The 19,334-nt window shown below is 39.5% G+C and overlaps 1 protein-coding gene across 6 annotated transcripts in view; it reads right to left on the bottom strand.

Moving 5' to 3' along the window:
* Positions 1-18,337, bottom strand: part of trappc8 (trafficking protein particle complex subunit 8) — a 70,158-nt gene extending 51,821 nt beyond the window's left edge. Inside the window, exons 1-10 of one of the 6 annotated variants that reach the window (XM_088644265.1) lie at positions 17,999-18,337; positions 10,828-11,022; positions 9,930-10,013; positions 8,780-8,833; positions 7,395-7,484; positions 6,319-6,493; positions 5,666-5,819; positions 4,193-4,292; positions 3,514-3,770; positions 2,625-2,740 (exon numbers count right to left, since the gene is read on the bottom strand). In XM_088644265.1, the coding sequence (XP_088500391.1) occupies positions 2,625-2,740; positions 3,514-3,770; positions 4,193-4,292; positions 5,666-5,819; positions 6,319-6,493; positions 7,395-7,484; positions 8,780-8,833; positions 9,930-10,013; positions 10,828-11,022; positions 17,999-18,155 (1,382 nt within the window). In that variant the 5' untranslated portion in view covers positions 18,156-18,337. Of the gene's footprint in view, positions 1-2,624; positions 2,741-3,513; positions 3,774-4,192; positions 4,293-5,665; positions 5,820-6,318; positions 6,494-7,394; positions 7,485-8,779; positions 8,834-9,929; positions 10,014-10,827; positions 11,023-17,998 lie in introns of all 6 variants that reach the window. The other 5 variants (XM_088644264.1, XM_088644268.1, XM_088644267.1 and 2 more) reach the window with 5 other exon arrangements.
* Positions 18,338-19,334: the final 997 nt, after the last annotated feature.

Consider the following 19,334-nt stretch of genomic DNA (forward strand, 5'->3'; position numbering starts at 1 on the left):
TTAATCACTGAACACTACAGAGTAGGGAAATGAAATGTACAGTATTTATATATCATCCAATGTTTATTTTATTATTTACTGTGTTTTGTTGATTTTGTGTTTAAGTATGCTAATCATAGGTTTTAAAAAACTTTTTTAATTAAGCAAAATGTTCTTATTTAGAAATATCATGAATAGAAATTATCTAGATGTATTCAGGCATTGGCTAAGAAAGGTTAAGTAAAAACTTGCAGAACAGAACCTAAACCTAAGTTGTGGAATGGGTGTACCTTCAAAGACATGGATTGATACACTAATCTATGAACTGGCGTCATTACTCTGCTCTCCTCCCCACTGAGAGCTGGTGTGTGGTGAGCGTTTTGGCGCACAATGGTTGCCGTTGCATCTTCCAGGTGGGGCTACATATTAGTGGTGGTGGAGGAGATCCCCATCACCTGTAAAGTGCTTTGAATGGAGTGTCCAGAAAAGTGCTATATAAGTGTAACCAATTATTATTATTATAACGGGACACAATGTCAGACTCCTTCGGTTTAATTACAAAGATAATTTCCATTACCTAATAAACATGGTGCGCTGCACGGCGGCACAGCTGTTAGCACTGCAGCCTCAAGGTGCGTTCAGGTCTGGACCTGGGGTGCTATCTCTGGGGAGTCTATATGTTCTCCCCATGTTCACATGGATCCCCTCTGGGAGTTTCCTCCCACAGTCCAAAGACATTCTGGTAGGTTAATTTGCTTCTGGGAGAATCTCTGGTGCGCGCGTGTGTGTGTGTGTGTGTGTGTGTGTACATGTCTTTGTTTGTGGCTGCGTGTGTCCTGTGATGGACTGGTGTCTTGTCCAGGGTGTGACCTGCCTTGAACCCCATGATTCCCAGGATAGGCTCTGGGCTCCCATGACCCTGAACTGGATAAGTGCTGATTGAAAGTGATGTGACGATGTTCATTTCAAAATAATATATAACAATGTCCAACAATTTTTAGTTTCATGATTGAGATTCTATTTAAAAGTGTCTGTTTTTAAATATTTTATACCACTGGCCTTTGTGCTTGTTTAAAGCTACAATAAATACCAGGATTACAAAATGTACTCACTATATTTTCAGCACATTGTAGACAGTAAATTAGATCAGACTAATGTGTAGCACAAGATATTTAAAATGAATTAGGATTTGTGGTATACTTCCATGATTGCTTAATGTAATAAAATAATTCTGTTCCTCTGAAACTTGTGAAGAGAACTATTTTAAAGAGGGCAGAGGTTGCAGTTTAAATAAAAGGAGGCTTACAATACAAAGATTAAAAGGTCCTGTCTTCTAATCTATGCTTAATCCCTTAAAGGTGGAAACCACGTACACATGATTGTACTTAAATGATTGTGTATTGTGAACAATTAGGTAAACTAAATATACAGTTCACTGTCAGGATTTACTGTAACCCCACATTTTTCAGTATAGTGACCCAATATCATTGTGTCAGGAAGCAATGAGATTACTTCAGATTCTTTCTGTGCATTCTTATTATCCTAAATTTAAGGTGGAAATACATACTTCAGCTGCAAAATACAGCAATAAGCAACAAGAAAGAAACAATATTACAAGCATCATTTAATCTTAGTTGTACCAAATTAATTCTGCTCCTTTATATACCATGCATTCTGAATTCCAAAGACAGCAAATAGTTTGATGAATGATCTGTTATACTTTGCTTTTTCTACTACTGACCAGGAAGAAAGAGCTTGTAAATGATAAAAATTTGAAAAATAAAACACTGAGCAGTATTTAGTATTAGTATGCTTACTTATGAAGATTTTGTTAATGAACACTATTATGGCATCATTTTGCAGATTGGTTATAATAGCTTTTTAAAATGTTTAAATTTGTTCAACATGTCTTATTTTGTTTATGGAATGTCTAACAAAATAATTTGATACCAACATACTCTGGTATTAATCTTTATTTTTTTATTTTGGTAATTCATCTGAGGTGTTATTTTCTTTGTAATTAAATAAGAGAGATCCAGTGATAAGGCTTTTTTTCCAGTAAGATGTTCAGGGCACATAGGTATAAGGAATGACAAATAGACATTTTTCCACAAAGCTTTCCAAGAGTGATACGGTAGTCATTAATTTACAAAATGTTTAGCATATTTACACAAAACTAATAATGCATAGCATTTTGTCATTACTAGATTTGTTATGAAAAAAACCATCTGAAGAAACAAATATAAAGATAAATAAGGGAAATACATTTTTATAGAAAAGAGCAGCTGCCATCAAAAACAAAATATCCAGATAAGAATCCCACTGCAAAATGCTTGGAAAACTATTATATTTTAAATGCATGTGGTATGTTTTCTTTTGTTACAATGCCCTTAAGATGGAGTGTTTTAAAAAAATGTTTCCTCTCTATATTGATTGGCATACAGTGTTTTACAAAAGTATTCACCCCGTTCAAATGATGGCCCATTTTGGTGAATTGCAAATGTACCCACTTTTTTAAAAATCCATACTTTCAATCAAAACTTGAAAGCTCAGATCGATCACTTAAACCTGAAAGAAGGAAGATATCAGCAAAAACTGCAAAGCAAAATATTTAAATTAAAAGGAGCGCTCCAAATGTTACTTACAACAGGCCTGCTGTGTTTTTCAGCTCATTGATGCTTTTTTCTGGTACTTTGCTCCCACTAAACCACTTCTTTGTTGCAGAAAATAAAGATCGGCTCAGGCCCTTCCGGGACAACAGCTGACGGAAAACAAATACAATGTAAGAGTTAGCAGTTCATCCAGAAAATTATATGCTCATTTAAGACACAGGGCCTCCTCTGGGGCTAGTAATCTTCCCTTTCGCAAAGCTATATCCTACTGTCAGTATAGAAAATGTAATAAGATACAGTACCATCTTTGGGCAGATGCTGCACTACAGGCATGCTATCAGCAAACTAAAGTAAGAAGATACAACACACTACAAGTGCATGAGTGACATCCCACCTCCTAAAGACTTGCTTGCTAAGACCGATTTGCTAGTCGGTTATGTGCACTCAGCTCCGCTCTGGACCCTCACTTCAGCAGGGACCCTCTTCCCTGTTCCAGACTAAAAAGGTTCAGTTCTGTTAGCTTGTAATGTGGGTGCCTATAGGAGATCATTTTGAGCCTGGGAATGTAGCTGGCTAATAAAACATCACTTGATTTAAATTCTATCCTTATAATCGGTTTATCATTTTATTGCTTCCCCTACATTGTCAAAAAACGTAAAAGGGATGTTGAAAAACAGCTAATTCTTTTACATAAGCAGCCTCTTCAAACTCACTTTTATTTACCCAAGTTTCCCATTTTATATTTATAGTTCATGCTTTTTCTACTTTCTTGCAACACTTTACACGTCTGAACAAATGTCACCTGCCAGGTGTTTGTCTGATCCGTAAGTTATCTAAGCCATTCTGAACTTCCTTTCCAAAATCTTCAATTCTAATTCTCCTTGCGTGATCATCTGCTAAGCTGACGAGGAGCCACACTTACCTGGTCATTGAGCTGCCGAATGGTTTTTTCTATGTGCGGCAAAAGCCCCCTGAAGGTGAACTCCTGGATGAACTGCCTGATTCGGTCGTGGTCGGTAAGTGTCAGACAAGCACCGTGAGTTGTAACACTGGTTTGTTTCTTAGCATCAGAGACTGGTGTGGTGGACTTTAAGACATCAAGGCCATCAAACTGGCCACCGGGATCACTGGGGTGGTCTAACTGCAGAGGGTGGGCTTTAAAATTGTTGGGGATCCCATCTACTGAAGAAAAAAAAGAGCACTACATTACATATTTAATAATACTGTTAACAAACTGAACAATTTAGATCAATAAGCACTCCTGAACTCTCGCTCTCTCCCTTTTCATTCATCTGAACAACTTAACTAATCTCCTGTTAGAACAGAAATTGTTTTACTACATAAAGAGTTTCCTACAGAACTGCTCTGATATATCAGCCATTAAATGCCGTGAAAGCATCTATGAACTCATGCTTCTGTTCTCCGGTTTGCGTGTTGGTTTGGTCTGTGCTCTCTCTGTAGACAGGTTTAAGTGAAGAACATGAATATTGTAATCAAGACAACTTAAATGTATTTGTGAATATAAAGAGGATGTGCCTAACGTGAAACGTTAACGTGCCTAAGACGAAAACTGGTCTAGAAGAAAACAATGCTTGATTTACCTTTGCCTGGATGATCAGGACCATCAACTTCTGGTGCACTTATGTTGTTTTCCACATTCTTATAGTTTATGACTACTGACGAATGTTCTTCATGTAACTCCTGAAAAAAGTTTTACAAGGTTCAATGTTTCAAAGAGGACTGGAGATCCCAGGTTCTGCAGTCTCCTAGGTAGAAACTGCATACATTTTACTACAAAACAGACCAAATGTTTTATTTAATAAAATCAACAAACTGGGGATAATAAATGTAATGTATATGAAGTTTTAAAAAATAGTAAATAAATATGACAGAAATTAAGAGCAAGCTTTGGTGGCTTTTGTTTTGGAAGGAAATTAGAGTAACAATCCATTGGCAAGGAAGAGCGAGGATGAAACAGGGCGAATGTTAAAACTAATTAGTTTTTCTCACAAGTACTATCAGAAAGCAGAAAACGCCTTGGGAGTTTCATGCTGTACCACAAAGAAAGGAGGAATATCACATGGAAGCCAGCTATTGCCATTAACTGACTGTCATGGACTGCCATCTTGTGGGGGGAAAAAAAAAGATATTTCTAAAGATAAAATCATCTCTAAATCGTAACGAACAGACTGTAACAAGTAACAAGTAACAAGTAACAAGTAACAAGTAACAAGTAACAAGTAATGGCAGTAAATAATATTTTGCAAGCTTCAGAGATACTGGATATAGTTTGCTCCTGTCTGTTCTATATGGTAATTTAGAATACTGTGGCACTTTGCAGCTGTCACTCCATTACAGCTCTGTCGTCCCTCAATGCTGTGGCTGGCATGCTAGTGTTCTTCTCGTGGGTCTAGTTCTGAACACACGGCACCACATGGACGTTTGTAATCGTAAACTAAGACTTTGCACTCAGGTACTAAGGTACAGTTCTGCAGCACTGTCAACAGGTACTGTTTTACAACTGCAGCCTACACTGTCCAATCCCACGCATGTATAGGTGTCTCTTACTAAAGAGCAAAATGCCAGTGCTATGCACTACGCTCAAAAATAGACTAAGCTTCTCTCTATATTCCATAATCTGAAGAATGGAAGGTATCAGTTACAAAGCCAGTTATAAGATGATGTTGCAAACTACTCAATCAAAGGGAATACAGTATACCCTGTATTAAGCTTCAGATAGTTCCTTTTTTATCATTTTCAGAATGGAAACTGTGAGTCTAACATGATCAGATTAGATCACCTCACCTTTATAGTTTTTTCTACACAGCCTTTTCTCGCTAAAGCAAACCACTGCAGTACTTTTCAACATACTACTTTTTCCAATAGTTGCATTATTTTCATAGTGTGCAATATGCTTTACCCTTCAGCTTTCAAATCTAACTCTAGTCTAACTGTTAAAAGTCTCAGCAGTGTGCCAATGAAAGCACCTCACATATATTTTTGGGTTATTTCTAAAGAAGCCCATTCATCACATTGCAGTGATCAGAAGAACTTTTATCCAAATTAAACAATACCTGATTCTGGAAGTTGCTTTTCTGTAAATACTGGCTCCAAGGGTCAGGAATCTGTTCGTCTGAGCCAACTGCCGTAGCCCGTGAGTTAATTTTGAGCAAGTAGCAACCCTGAGTTCCATACCTTTGTTTCATTTCCTCATAAACAGAATCAGCCCTAGAGAAGAAAATGCCAAAAAAAAAGTTTAGTTTAGAGGATAATAAATTATCAAAGCTCTCAGTGCATCTCAATGTATAATAGATATATATTATTAAAGAATGGCTGACATATGGTTAAATGCCAATTGCAGCATGCCTAACCACAGGTCTTGGAGCTTATGTTGGAAAAAGAGTCACCTCTAATTAATCTGGCATATCAACGCAAGAACTGTGGAAATGCACCAAAAGAGAAAAAAAATGTGTTGCTAAATAACCTTGAGAGGTAAAACAAACGTATCATAGTATATCAATAGTGCTAAAAAAAATCTAAAACTATTTTAAATGAGAAATCATGGATGTCCAAGGCCTGTTTCCAGTAAATACTCGGAATACTAGAATGCTTAAACTGTAGAGAAATTAATGTTCCAAACCAGACCCCCTCACTGGTGTATGGAGCACATCAAATCATTGTGTTCTGATTCCAGAAGATTGTATGACAGGCCTTAAAAGCACATTACCTTTGCTCATCTCCTTCACTGATGTCATGGAGTAACACGAAATACTTGAGCGTGTTGGGAATGAACCACTTGGGATAGGAGAACTCGCTGCTGTGTTGAATGCGGTGTTGCTCCTGAGACAGCTTCAGGAACTGCTCCACCGGCTCTGGCTCGTGAGAAGAAACTACAAGCATACCTTTCAAGAGTCACACATTAAGGAAATTATCGAACAGACTTTATTCTTCAGTGTACAAGATTCATCAACCAAATTTAAACCGTCTTCATCTCCAATGAACTATCATTCTCCAATCATAATACATATTATATTAATAATGGAAAAAGTGATTACATTAATTGATCTGTTCGCATAGACAGTTCATTTGTTTCTGTGCTCCACTGCGAGTTCCCCAAATACACCACTTCAAGGTTACTCTTTACAAGAATAATACCCAGAACCTTAAGCAACTTGCTGACATTTATTTTGTTCTAAACTGTTTCAAAGCAGATCCGCTACTGATGAACGGTAGCAGCCGGAAAAGGCAATGTGTAATCAACGTTGCAACAATGAGCAGTTTTGTTTTTTCCTTTTGGAGCCATCCAGTTGATGACATTTCGCAGTTCTAATGCTCTGAAACTGATACAAGGTTGATACCAATTACAATCCTCAGCTAAACCCACTAGAGCAGAAAGCAAAAAATCTGTCTCAAACAGAAAAGTGAAATAAAATTTTAAGTTCTTAATAAACCTTTAAATTAGTTATAAAAGACTCACACTGCCTCACCACATGCTCAACACAAGGAGTTCAACCTCCATAAACATTCTTGCAGCATTCAAGTTGAGTGTAAAAGGTTAAAAAAAACTTGCTTGTGGTTTGGGCATCACTATCAATAAATATGAATGCCTTGCAACACTGAATAAGTCTCATCTAAAATATGCTTGGTATTCTTCTTAAAAGTAAGAATTAAGCATGCTCTAAGGCTTTTCAGCCCTTTATAAAGCATATCTGTTAAAAGGACACCAAAATAAAATAAGTAATTCTCTAAGCAAGGACATGAAAGTCATTATAAATGTAACTTAATAAGCATGGGAAAGGATACATGCCAGATAATGATTAAGAAACTCATGATCTGAGGCCGGCATGGACTGAAAGAAGTTCTCTCTGTACGTCTCAAACCAAGGGGTAGTTGCTGAAAAGACACAAGTAGGTACAAAATCAGCTTAACTGCTGAATTAAAAGTTCTGTGCACAAAAATAAAACTGAAGAGCAGGAAGACAAACTAGACAGCACTGGAGACCAAACTATCAGAAAAGTCCACAAGAACTGTATATATACTCAGAATTCAGAGATAACATTGAAGATCTGCAGTGGAGTAAATTCTATGCATTTCTATGTACTATGTATTACTACCTACATACCTTACATAGTGATACCAAAGGCAAAAGAGAAGAGCTAAAACTCAAAACAAACATTCACTACAAAGACGTACCTGTCTGCACTTTGAGAATGCAACATTTTTCAAAAACAAAAGGAGTATATTTCCCTTTATCTGAACTAAAAACCAAAAAAACACACAATGGAAAGGGACATTCGTGCTCACCAGTTTCTAAAAGGATTTAAATAATAAGCAGTACAATATTCCAGTGCAAACATTTCACAAACTGAAGAAACAGTATCGTACTTGAACATTCTTCTTCAAGGTTGTTATTGTATTGTTCTTACAGCTCATAGCCTGAACTTCAAGAACTGTTGAGAAAGCTTGTCTGTGAATCAGTTGTTTATGTTGAATCAGCTGTTGGTTTATGTTTTCAGACTCCTCCTTTGCGTGGGATTTCTTCCTTCACTCTGAATCGCCACACCAGGAAAGATGAAGGTAACACACAGTAACGTGTGTCTGGTGAAATGAGTTTTGTCTACCTTTTCATTTTCTCACGCTGCAGAGAGGGTGACAAACTGGTGTATGAAAGACCAGTGCACCCCAGACTTCTACCCTACAAGCTACTCCACCCCACAGGTAGTTCCCTCCAGCCACTGCCGGGCTAGAAGACACTCCAAGCAGAACTATTTACCCTCTGAGGCACTTAAGAATAGCAAATCCTTTTACATTTAGCTTATTTTAAAGACCTACAGTAACCAACTTTGTATAAGAGACGTGACTTGTTATACTAATAAACTTACAACTACTAAGTAACATTATTTCAAAATAAAGTACTGCGTGGGAGAGGCAATTTTAATTCAAAGCATCGACATCCCATGTCTAATCCACCTGTAACCTTAACTACCATATTCTGCTGGAAAGAAAAAGCCTATATATCTCACTTCATGAATCAGTGAATGACACACAAGGTACAAAAACTGCATTTAAAGCCATGACTATATAACACCATAGCCCTATTGCTGGGATTCCCCTCCAACGTTTACGGAGTTCAACCTCCATAAAAAGTTACTTTTGCTTCAGAGTTCAATTAGACAGAAGACTATTACCTCTCCACTGGTACACTGGTATACTGGAGGAAAAAGCAGCAGCTTGAGATGTACCTGTTGATGGTTAAAACTTGAGCAATATCATGTGTACAACACTCAGCAGCAGAGAATTTGTTCTGCAAAGAATTTCTCATCATCTGCAAATGACTGATACTTCCAAGAAAAAACAGTGCGATATTTTTTTTACCAACACAGAACACGGGTAAACTTCAGCTATGCGTGATAAATTAGAGCTTCTGCTACAATACAGAGACAAAGAGCTGGAAGAACAAGGAACACTGAAATGATTTATTGCATTTTATTCAAAGCTCAGAATCAAGAAGGTTTATACAAAAAAAAACAGTGGTTACAAGAAGTGGCCCACAGCAGCCTATCCAGAGGCTTATACTGCCAGGATTATGACGATGTTCCAGGACGTCATACCCTAAAACTTTGTAACATCTTTCTGCTGACAATGCATTGTTTTCAGCTAATACAGGAAACCTATGCTTCTTTGTCCTGTACCTTTGCTCACTTTTTCTCTTTTGTTTTTTTTTTTAATTCATTTAAAAATTTCAATTAAATCCATTACGCCTAAGTATTGTTTCTTTTGTGAACTATTACATGTGGTATGAAACTTTCAATGAATCCCTTTGCTGTATTAAACAATAACCTTGTGTTAATTTCTAAAAGCCTCTAGTTAATGCACTGGTTGTGCAGAGATGCCCATTCATATTTTATTAAAGATCAAGAACAGAATTCATGTGAAAAATCCTGTATTCGTTTTAGGTCATCACACTGTAGAGGCCAACTATAAATGGAACCAATTTCGTTTTTATTTTATTATTTAATTGCACGATTTAAGAGCACTCCTGAAACTTCAGACAGCTACAGGAGACAATCGAGACCAATAATTTCAGTAAGCCAGGGTAACAGTACTTATTGTAACCACTTCATAATGATTTGAGCTTTTCTGCAATTCATCATTTTCTACACACTATAGACTAGAAAGCATCCCCAACATGAAGGAGACTGTACAAAAGGGGGATCTAGGAGGGAGAAACCAAGAGTTCACTACACAGCAAGTTAAGCTATAGGACACATTTGCAGTGGGTACAGGAAATGAAACCAAGACAAAGTATATTAGCCCCACACCAATTTGTAAGAATACCTGCATAGAACTTGGAAGTGTAGAGTTCCATCAGTGTTTCTTTCCAATTATTGTACCAAGGAACACTAGCTTTAAGAGAGCGATCTGATGGAAATAAAATACAGTATGATATTATTTACCATTTTTTTCTGTTGTCTCCAGTATTTTAAGATGAAAAATATGGACCTTAAGTTTTTGTAAACATAAGAGTTATTAACTAATGACCAATACTATAAATACTGAGAATGTATCTCAAACAGGAATGTTACTGTAATCTGCTGGAATTGTAAAACTACACATAGCTGAACACTAAACCCCCATAGCCAACTAACATCAATGTTAAAGTCTCACATCCACATTCAAAAACCCATAGAACCAAAAATCTGAAAAAGATCAAAATCACAAATAAAAAAAAAATTGTATATAATATATATATATAATTGGGTGCCTTCCTCTCTGTCACTTTATGGGTGAAACAAAATCCGGTCAGAACTTTTGCACTACTCACAGTTAGCTTTTCGTCTCATGTACAATATTAAACTATTTGTGCTATATTCTTAAATGCTCTCAAATGTATTTCTGCAATAACTGAGCATTTAAAGCAGTCTGTTAAGTCCAATATTTGCCCCCCCTTACACCATATGTTCCCTCATTAGAAAACAAAAAGCAGAAGTAAAAGAATTCCAAAAATTCACGAGTGATCGTGTTATTTGTTATGAAGGTGAACCGTTTGATTTTCAAGGCATTTTTGCCCTGGAGTAGAAGCTGGTAGTAACTTTCAAGCTAGTAAAATTTAGTAGTAGTCAGATTTAAAGTGACTAGTCTAGCAAAAAACATTAAAATTGTTCCATCGAGTGAATGTGACAAAAGTATACATTTCAAAATAATTTCACAGAGCTTTAAGTGTCCTGCAACTTACCACTTATATTGAGATCATAATCTCCTGCTGTAATCACATTAGCTACTAATCCTTCTGCAGGCTGACTCACTGACACAACTTCACTTAGCATGTTCTGGATAGCCATCGGCTGAGGAGGCTGTGTCACAATGTTCGATATGCTAATCTTCAGATTTTTGATTACGTGGATCTGGTTGCTGGGATCTCTCATATGACCTGCAAATAAAAAGGAAAAGAATTCTGTTGAAACTATAAAAAAGAATTCTTCAATTAAGCCTATTCCAATTGTGGATCCTGAATTGCCACTTGTAGATTTTAACAGATTTAGAGCTGTATTCTAACACCAACAGTCTGTCTTTATGAAGTATGCATTTTGCATGCCATGATCCTTCTTCATAAGCTATTGAAGTTCATAACAGGACAGTAAAGCAGTTTTAAAGGCCACACAAGAAGTCTAACGTATACAGTGAAACAGACTGAACAAGTAACTCTGAATTCCAGTTCCGCTGCATGTCAGTTGTTCCTGTAAAAAGCAATACCAAACCAACAGGTCTATGAAGGTTAAGCATCATTTCAATCAGAAGTGTATTCAGATTCTATTATCACAACGGACAGCAGTGCATAAATATTTCAGGTGAATCTTCTTTTTATTTCAAACGTTTGGGACAGCTGCATTTGAGTCTGCTGTGCTTTTTCTCCATACAATATATGCACCATGACCTATATTCACTGACAGTCTGCTTTGCTGTGGGAGTCTGGAATAAACTACCTCAGCAAGCCCTGCAAGATTGTATCGAGGATATCCTGGCTGCTTTCAGGAAACGGCTGGGGCTGAATAAGACCCTCCAATCAATTAGCTTCCTCTCCTTTTTAATCTTTCCACGGTCCAGCCACTACTAAATCATTCTGCCAGGTCTGAACAGTTAATCAATTCCAGATATTTCTCTGGAACACGTTCTTTTCCACCTGGTGAAGAATATTTTAGACCAGATCCAAGCAGGGTCTCAGTTGTACCTGAGCTTCACTTCGAAATTCAATGATACCTCTTTGTTTTTCTTATACACTCAACATTTAGATGTAACCAAGCTCCAACTATATTCTATATTCAAGAGTGGGCTGACATCAAAGAGTTTCATTAAAATGAATTTAAAAACATGTTTAAACATACTGTCTATTTATATAGTTCAGGTGGGTAGCTGCGTCACCATGCGTAGGCTGCAAAGGAACAAGTAATAGGTTTATTCCATACTGAAAAAAAGAAGAAAGAGAACACAACGTTTTGGCCGTGGAGCCTTCATTCCTCCTCCCTCCCAACCTTTGTTCTCCCGCTACTTTACATACTGCCCTGTCTCTCTCACACCTGAAGAAGGCTCCACGACCGAAACGTTGTGTTCTCTTTCTTCTTTTTTTCAGCATGGAATAAACCTATTACTTGTTCCTTTGTTGTCTATTTATATAGGCTAAAATACAAACTGCTTTGAAGTATGTGGACTTCTGTCAGAGAAAAGCTTCAAAAACAGGTGATTTTAACAATAAATTTTTTCATCTCTGTATTAAGGTGCAGTGCTTGCTCTGGGAGAAAACAGGACAGTGTGGGGGGAAAAAGGGAAAATCTGCCCCTCTTATTCCACCAGCATATACAGAGTTCACAGGACATAAACCAAAATAGAACCATGATCTGCAAGAGAATATTTCACAAAAGTGTCAGAAGGCTTTGAAACACTGAAAGAATGGGCCATACCTTTCAACTTTCAAATCATGAAAAGTCCACTCAAAAGCTGACATTGACAGCATCCTGCCAATATCTGTTTGAAGATACCAACTTAGAAGCAGCATAAAGGTCCAATCAGAAAGCATGCCAACAGAAAGCTAAGGGACAGCAACCAATAGGTAAGGGTCAGTTTTTTTTTATGTGGCAGACTCCCTTAAAACCTCCGGTGATAACTTGAACCAGAAACCAAATAAAAAGCATACAAATTAACCCTAAAAAAAAACTTCCTAGAAAAACTCTCAACTTGAACACGCATATAGAGGGATGAATATTGAAATACTACACGTAAGCTTTAAGCCTGAGCTGACTTCTAGTCATAAAGATAGACTTCGACTGTACATGAGAAGGTCTGTGTTGCCAGCAAACAAAACAAAGTCTAAGCTATCCGATAAAGTTAGTCTAAGCTAGTTCGATAAAGTATAACATTGATAAGGCACTCTGATATAATTAGGCAGCCTTAACCAGTACTGGTCTGAGATGTTTGTGTAATATGTTTTTAAATTTCTCTACACAGCATTCTCACCTGAGCTCAAACAGCATTATTGACAAGCAATGGGGATCTCCTGTCATTAAGTAGGAAGAGTAAACATAAATTATTGGGTTTGCTTACATGAATAATTTCTTTTCAATTCACAAATAAAGATTTGAAAACTTCGTTTTGATTACTACTGCTAATCATCAGGCTCCCACACAAAACTTGCTTTTACTTCAGTAAAATATAGCCAGACCGAATGGTGAGCAACACCAACATAAATCCAAACAACAATAATATAAGATGCAAGCCACTTATGTTATTTTGCAACAATGTGTCGTAATATGCCCCGCCCATTTCTAAAATAATTCAATCATATAGCTGATTACTAACAGACTGGCTGTCAGATCCATCCAGCCATTTTCCAACAGCTCTATCAAATTCAAGGTCGCAGGGGAGCTGGAACCAACAAGCACAAGGCGGGGTACACCATGGGTAGACCAGTCTGTCGCAGGGCACACACTCACACAAGGGCCAATTTCCCCAGAAGCCAAGTATGTTTGTGGAATGTGGGAGGAAACTGGGGCACCTGGAGGAAACCCACGTTGAGAACATACAAACTCCACACAGACAGCACCCCAGGGATGGAACTCAAGGCCCCGACACTACGAGGCAGAAACGCTCACCACTGTGCCACTGTGCCACCTACTATCAGATGCTTCCTTCACATAATGTACTATGATGTTATTAGCAGGGAACCTGAAACCCACAGAACACGGGACAAATGCGTGCAGGAGATAATCTAAAGTCGTAATACTTAACATGCATCTCGAATCACATAATAAAATCCCAGTTGCTACCTCAAATGCTACATGAATTTAGCCAAAATGTCAAAACCTACGACCGTGTGATCATTTTCACCTACAGCATAGTTTGAGAGTTTAATGCTTTTTGTAAAGTAGACATCTACTTCAGAGGTAGAAGAATACTTTTTTACATACTAGGATTTAGCCGTTTCCCTCTCATTCTGTAGATGCCAAGCATTCCCACCAATAAAGTGCTGAAGCACTCTCAGTACAGACAGCTCTCTTCTGATCGGAGAAAGTGTATTTGACTTAACAATATCTGGCCCTACAAATTTCATTGGGTGAAGAAAAATCTAAGTCAGAGGTGCTTGTGGGCAACCTGACTACATGAAAAAAAGAACAGAAACACTTTGTATCCTGAGTCACCGCTGCTGAAAGGAAATGGGCTAACACAAGACAACACATTGCTAATAATGTTGTGGAAGAGAATGCCTTAAGGGTGCAGTTGTGATTGCTAATAAGCTTTAGCATCCCAGGTTTTATTGTAATATCTTTGCAGTAACATTTAAACAAAGGATTTATGATGCTGTATTTTCTTTTGAGACGGTTAGCCTTTCATAAGACAATGTTTCATCCTAATTCCTTTCACGTCAGCGTGATTTTACCAACATATCCAGATGTTCCTATCATCTGGTTTGCCATTCGGTATTGTAATGGGATATATCAACGATGGTCCAGCTTGGTTTCCATGGAATCAGGTTACCAAGCTATTGGGCAACAACTGCTAATGGAAAATGTGGCACTACATGTCCTAGTACTGATTACAAGCAAGAAAGGAAGTAAATAACCATGTAACAGTCCACTTTGCCACTAACACTTTTGTTAGCAGGTCTCCTCATTTAGTGTGAACATGTTTTTTTTTCCAAGAAAATCTATGACAACACAAGCAGAAAGAACACAGAGATAAAGACTACAGCACGTTCAATATATCCAACTATTTTCTAACTGTTTCATCTGATTCAGGGTCACAGTGGAGGAGGAACCAATCCCAACAGCAAATGGGGATAAACCCCTGTCCATTCCAGGGCAGACAGAGACAAACAAACACACACATGCACGCACACCAGGGGCAATTTACCCAAAAGCCAATTAACCTACAAGCACGTCTTTGGGCTAGTGGAGATAACCAGAGCAACTGGAGGAAAACTCTACGTTGACAGTACCCCAGATCAGGAACACGGGACCCTAGTGCCATGAGGCAGCACTGCACTGTGATGCCTCCACATACAACAGAATCAAATCCAAAAAAACAATATGGTGGTGGGGTGCATTGCTTATGGTGAACCTTTAAAAGGTAAATTCCTGGGGCCTCTCAAGAGGCTCAATTGGAAAAAAGATGCTCACACTAGTGCAGGCTGAGCTCTGTGATCCTGGGTTATGTCACTAGCGGACTGTGACCAGTGGAGGAACTTGATGCAAATACTGTGGACCATTGTTCTCCCCCGTATTCATAGGAGAACTGGGCGGTATGTACCTAGAAAGCACTGAGCCATAAGTCAATGAAGGCTTAAAGCTCCAACTCTCCTCTGGGTGCAACCTGGAATAAATTCTCTGTTTTAGCTAGTTTAACTGCTGCCTCAAACTGCTCTCTACTAAGAGCACCATGTCAGTGACAGACTAAGACTTTAGGTCTTGTGTTGATGACCTACGGCTAATTTTAAAAAATGCCAAGACTTTCTCTTTTGCTCTTTTATTTTCCCCATGAAGCTCTTGGCAACTAAATACGTTACTCAAATTTACATGACATTTTATGAACTCAACCCCAGAACAAACCCTGGCCTTAGCCAGATTCAACAAAAACTTTCTCAAGTAGATGACAATTTAGAAAGCATCTGAGACGGTGAGGATTGTTCAGTATTGGGCAGCACCCAACGGCCGCAGCGGCTCGTATTGCTGCCTTGCAGAGACAGGGCCCCGGTGCTACTATCTGCCTGGAATTTGTAAGTTCTCCCCGTGTTTGTGTGGGTTTCCTCCAGGTGCTCCAGTTTCCCTCCCACAGCCGAAAGACATAACAGCAGATTAACTGGCTTCTGGGGAAAATGCTGCCCTGCTGCGAGTGTCTGTTGCTGTGTGCCCAGCAACGGACTGACGTCCTGTCCACGGTGTACCCCACCTTGCACCCGTTGCTTGAGGGGATAGGCTCCGGTCCCCCCACGACCCTGTACTAGATATAAAACAGTTAGCAGACGGATGGAAGGACATTCAATATTAGTGGTATAAACCAGTGAATCACAACAAGTGCATAAGACTTATAAGTGCATCTTTCTAAAGATTAGGTGGGTAGCTGCGTCAGCATGCGTAGGCTGCAAAGGAACAAGTAATAGGTTTATTCCACGCTGAAAAAAAGAAGAAAGAGAACACAACGTTTCGGCCGTGGAGCCTTCTTCAGGTGTCAGGTGTCACACCTGAAGAAGGCTCCACGGCCGAAACGTTGTGTTCTCTTTCTTCTTTTTTTCAGCATGGAATAAACCTATTACTTGTTCCTTTCTAAAGATTATACCGTTTAACCATTTACCGCCTGTCATGAGTTCTAAGGGGGTCCATACTTAGATGCAGAGGGGCTGTGCATGACGGGGGCCGGTGGCTCAGCCAGCAATGGGGTACAAACCGGCGGAGCGGCCCCGCCCACTTGCAGCCTCCCTGGCACTCCAGCCATACAGGGCTGCCGTCGCTGAACCCCTGCGGCCCTGTGGGCAGGCGAGAGGAGTCTGCCTGCGCTTCCTCATTCTGCTGGGTGAGGTCACGGTGTTTGCAGCCGAGCTGAGCTGTAAGTCACATGCAACTGGCCGGCCCAAATCAGGTCAGGATAGCAAAGAATTAAAGAATTGGCGATTCCAAATTAAAAAATAAATAAATAACAGATTTCATTTTCAACTGTATAATCCGATGACAGGGAAGAGTTTCCAGACACCTGTGTTCATATATCGGATATATACAATATATAAACAGTGTAGGAGAACACACGTATAGTGGTCCTGATCATTCCCATCCTAGAAAGGGGGTTTTACAGTAGTTGGCGTGATTTTTAACACGAAATAATTAAATGATTTATTCAGAAAGTTCCAAACCTATTTTAGTGATTTTTAATACAGAAAACACTGTCGTGAAAAAGTCCGATGATGCAAAAAACATGGTAAAGCTTACATTTCCCGGCCTGTGTAATGTAAGAGATATGTAGCCGATGCACGACTTAAAAGAAGGAAACACTAAAGCAAATTTTACAGTGCACATAATGTGGCATAAAGCACATATACATTGGATGCTGGCAACGTGATGCTTTCTCAGTCTTGTTATGAATGACCGTTCTTGTCGAAATGAAGAGTCCAACACGAACACCACGCCTCAGCACCGCTTCTCTAGACGTGAACAGGACTGCTCTCCCCGGACAGCCCGCAGAGCCGTGAGAACTGAACTTCTTCAGTCACCATCTACGGCTCCGCTGATATTACCTGCCCAGAGCAACAGCAGTTTATTAACCACTTCTACTCGCTGCTGTCATCTGAAGGGGTCAGTGGGACCGATCCTTTCCCTCAGGCGGCATCCGCTAACTTTCGGGAAACACGCAAAGGTGTGCGGCATTCGCGGGACACGGCTTCACTCACAGCCGTCACGCAAAAATACACTCGGCTGCGCCGCGTAAAATGTAGGTTACTGATTCTATATCCAGTCAGGCGTGGTGACCCACAGTACATTTCCCCCAAACACAGCGCCTTAACCCTTAACATTAGGGAAGACGCTATGCGGATCTGTGTAATGAAAGTGTATCCCTCACCGAACATCTCTTTCGGCCTGCTCCACGGAGAGAAAACGCCACATAAAACTAAGTGTACCTCCATTTTGACTCTTCGACAATAATGCCAAACTACTGAGATATTAATGAACCGCCTCAAGGAGACGGAACTTAAAACCCGAGAAGGCCCTGGTGCACCGAATTATCTCCCCTTTAAATATTGAATTATAACCAGCCCTGCCTGTCATTTGTCAAGCGCCGACAGAACAAGGGTATCGCAGTACACACAGACATCCCCACGAAACGAAACTACCCACATTGCATGGAAGTTAAAACAAAAAAAAAACACAAACCTTCCGAGGTGAGCCGACAGAAAGGCCTCACCAGCTCTGAGAAATTCAGGTTGTTTTTCCGAGTCACTTTCTCCGCATCTTCGCTGCACAAGACGGCCACCATGGGCACGAACGAGTCCTGAATAAACTCCTGCACGGACTGGAGACACTGGGCCATGGCGGACACTGCGCTCTCGGTCGCTACGTCCGGAACAAAAATCCAAGCCGCGGAAAGATTTGTCTTTTGTTGTTCTTTCAAAGTTAACCACTAGCCCCAGAGTTGAAAACAACTCCCCTACTGACAGCCGAGAGCAGCCATGTTGGATTCTCCAGCTGCCTGCTGATCGATTTCATTCCCGTGGAGCACCGGGGCGGTCATGTGATCGCGCTCACCCGCAGGTCACGAGCCGCAGACAGCTGTGCACCAGGTATTTCCTGTGCGCTGGCTGCGGGGATACTTCGTGTATAGAAGGGGACGTTTTGTTGTTGCAATCCGAAAAGATATGTGTTGTGATGGGTGATGTCGTACAGTACAAGTCGCAAGTTCAAATTAGACGCCGCAATTTCGATATTTTGCCTTCCTAGCGATAAATATATACCTCGATACTGGTAACGTTTCAAAGCTTGAAAAATTGGAAATGTGGAGTACAAAGTCTAATGTGTATCACACATCAAAACACTGCTTAGCTATGTGTATCGTAAATTATTTTGATTATTTCTAAATCCGACATGAGGTTAGGTTTCCAATTTTTTTTTCTTCTCTCGGTCAGAGAAACAAAGTTAATATAAAAACAAACCCGAGCAACGAGCGTGTTACAGACGAGAGGAGGTCATTCAGCTAATTTAGCCCTTTGGCAGTGAATTGATCCATGGAGCTCCTCCAGACGTTTCTTAAAAGAAGCCAGGGTACTGGCTTCAACATCATGGCTGGGTAGATTGACCCACACTCACCACCCTTTGTGTAAAGACGTGTCTCCTGTTCTCTATTATAATACTTCCCAAAAAAATCTCTTCATTCAAGCCAGAGTTGAACCAGTGACCTAAGGATAGTCAACAGCTGTTTCACTGCTGTCCTCCACTCTACCAGTTTGAAATTAAAGGAACTTTACTCTCTAAATACAGTTGTACAAACACAAGAGCACACCACAAATCCCACTACCACTGTAGTCAGCTTGCAAAAAAAGTGTAAGAAGGGAACCGAAACTGATTAAACTTTGAGACTTCGTTTTTATGAGTATACAGAAGTTCTTCTGCTTCTCCTAGCACAAACACACAGATGACACTGTGTGTTCAGAGTGATAATCTGACAAATGAGTTCACACTGAAAACAACAGAAACAGCACATTTGTTTGAGACA

Source organism: Lepisosteus platostomus, chromosome 8 (assembly GCF_059453375.1).
Source record: "Lepisosteus platostomus isolate fLepPlt1 chromosome 8, fLepPlt1.hap1, whole genome shotgun sequence".
NCBI lineage: Eukaryota > Metazoa > Chordata > Actinopteri > Semionotiformes > Lepisosteidae > Lepisosteus > Lepisosteus platostomus.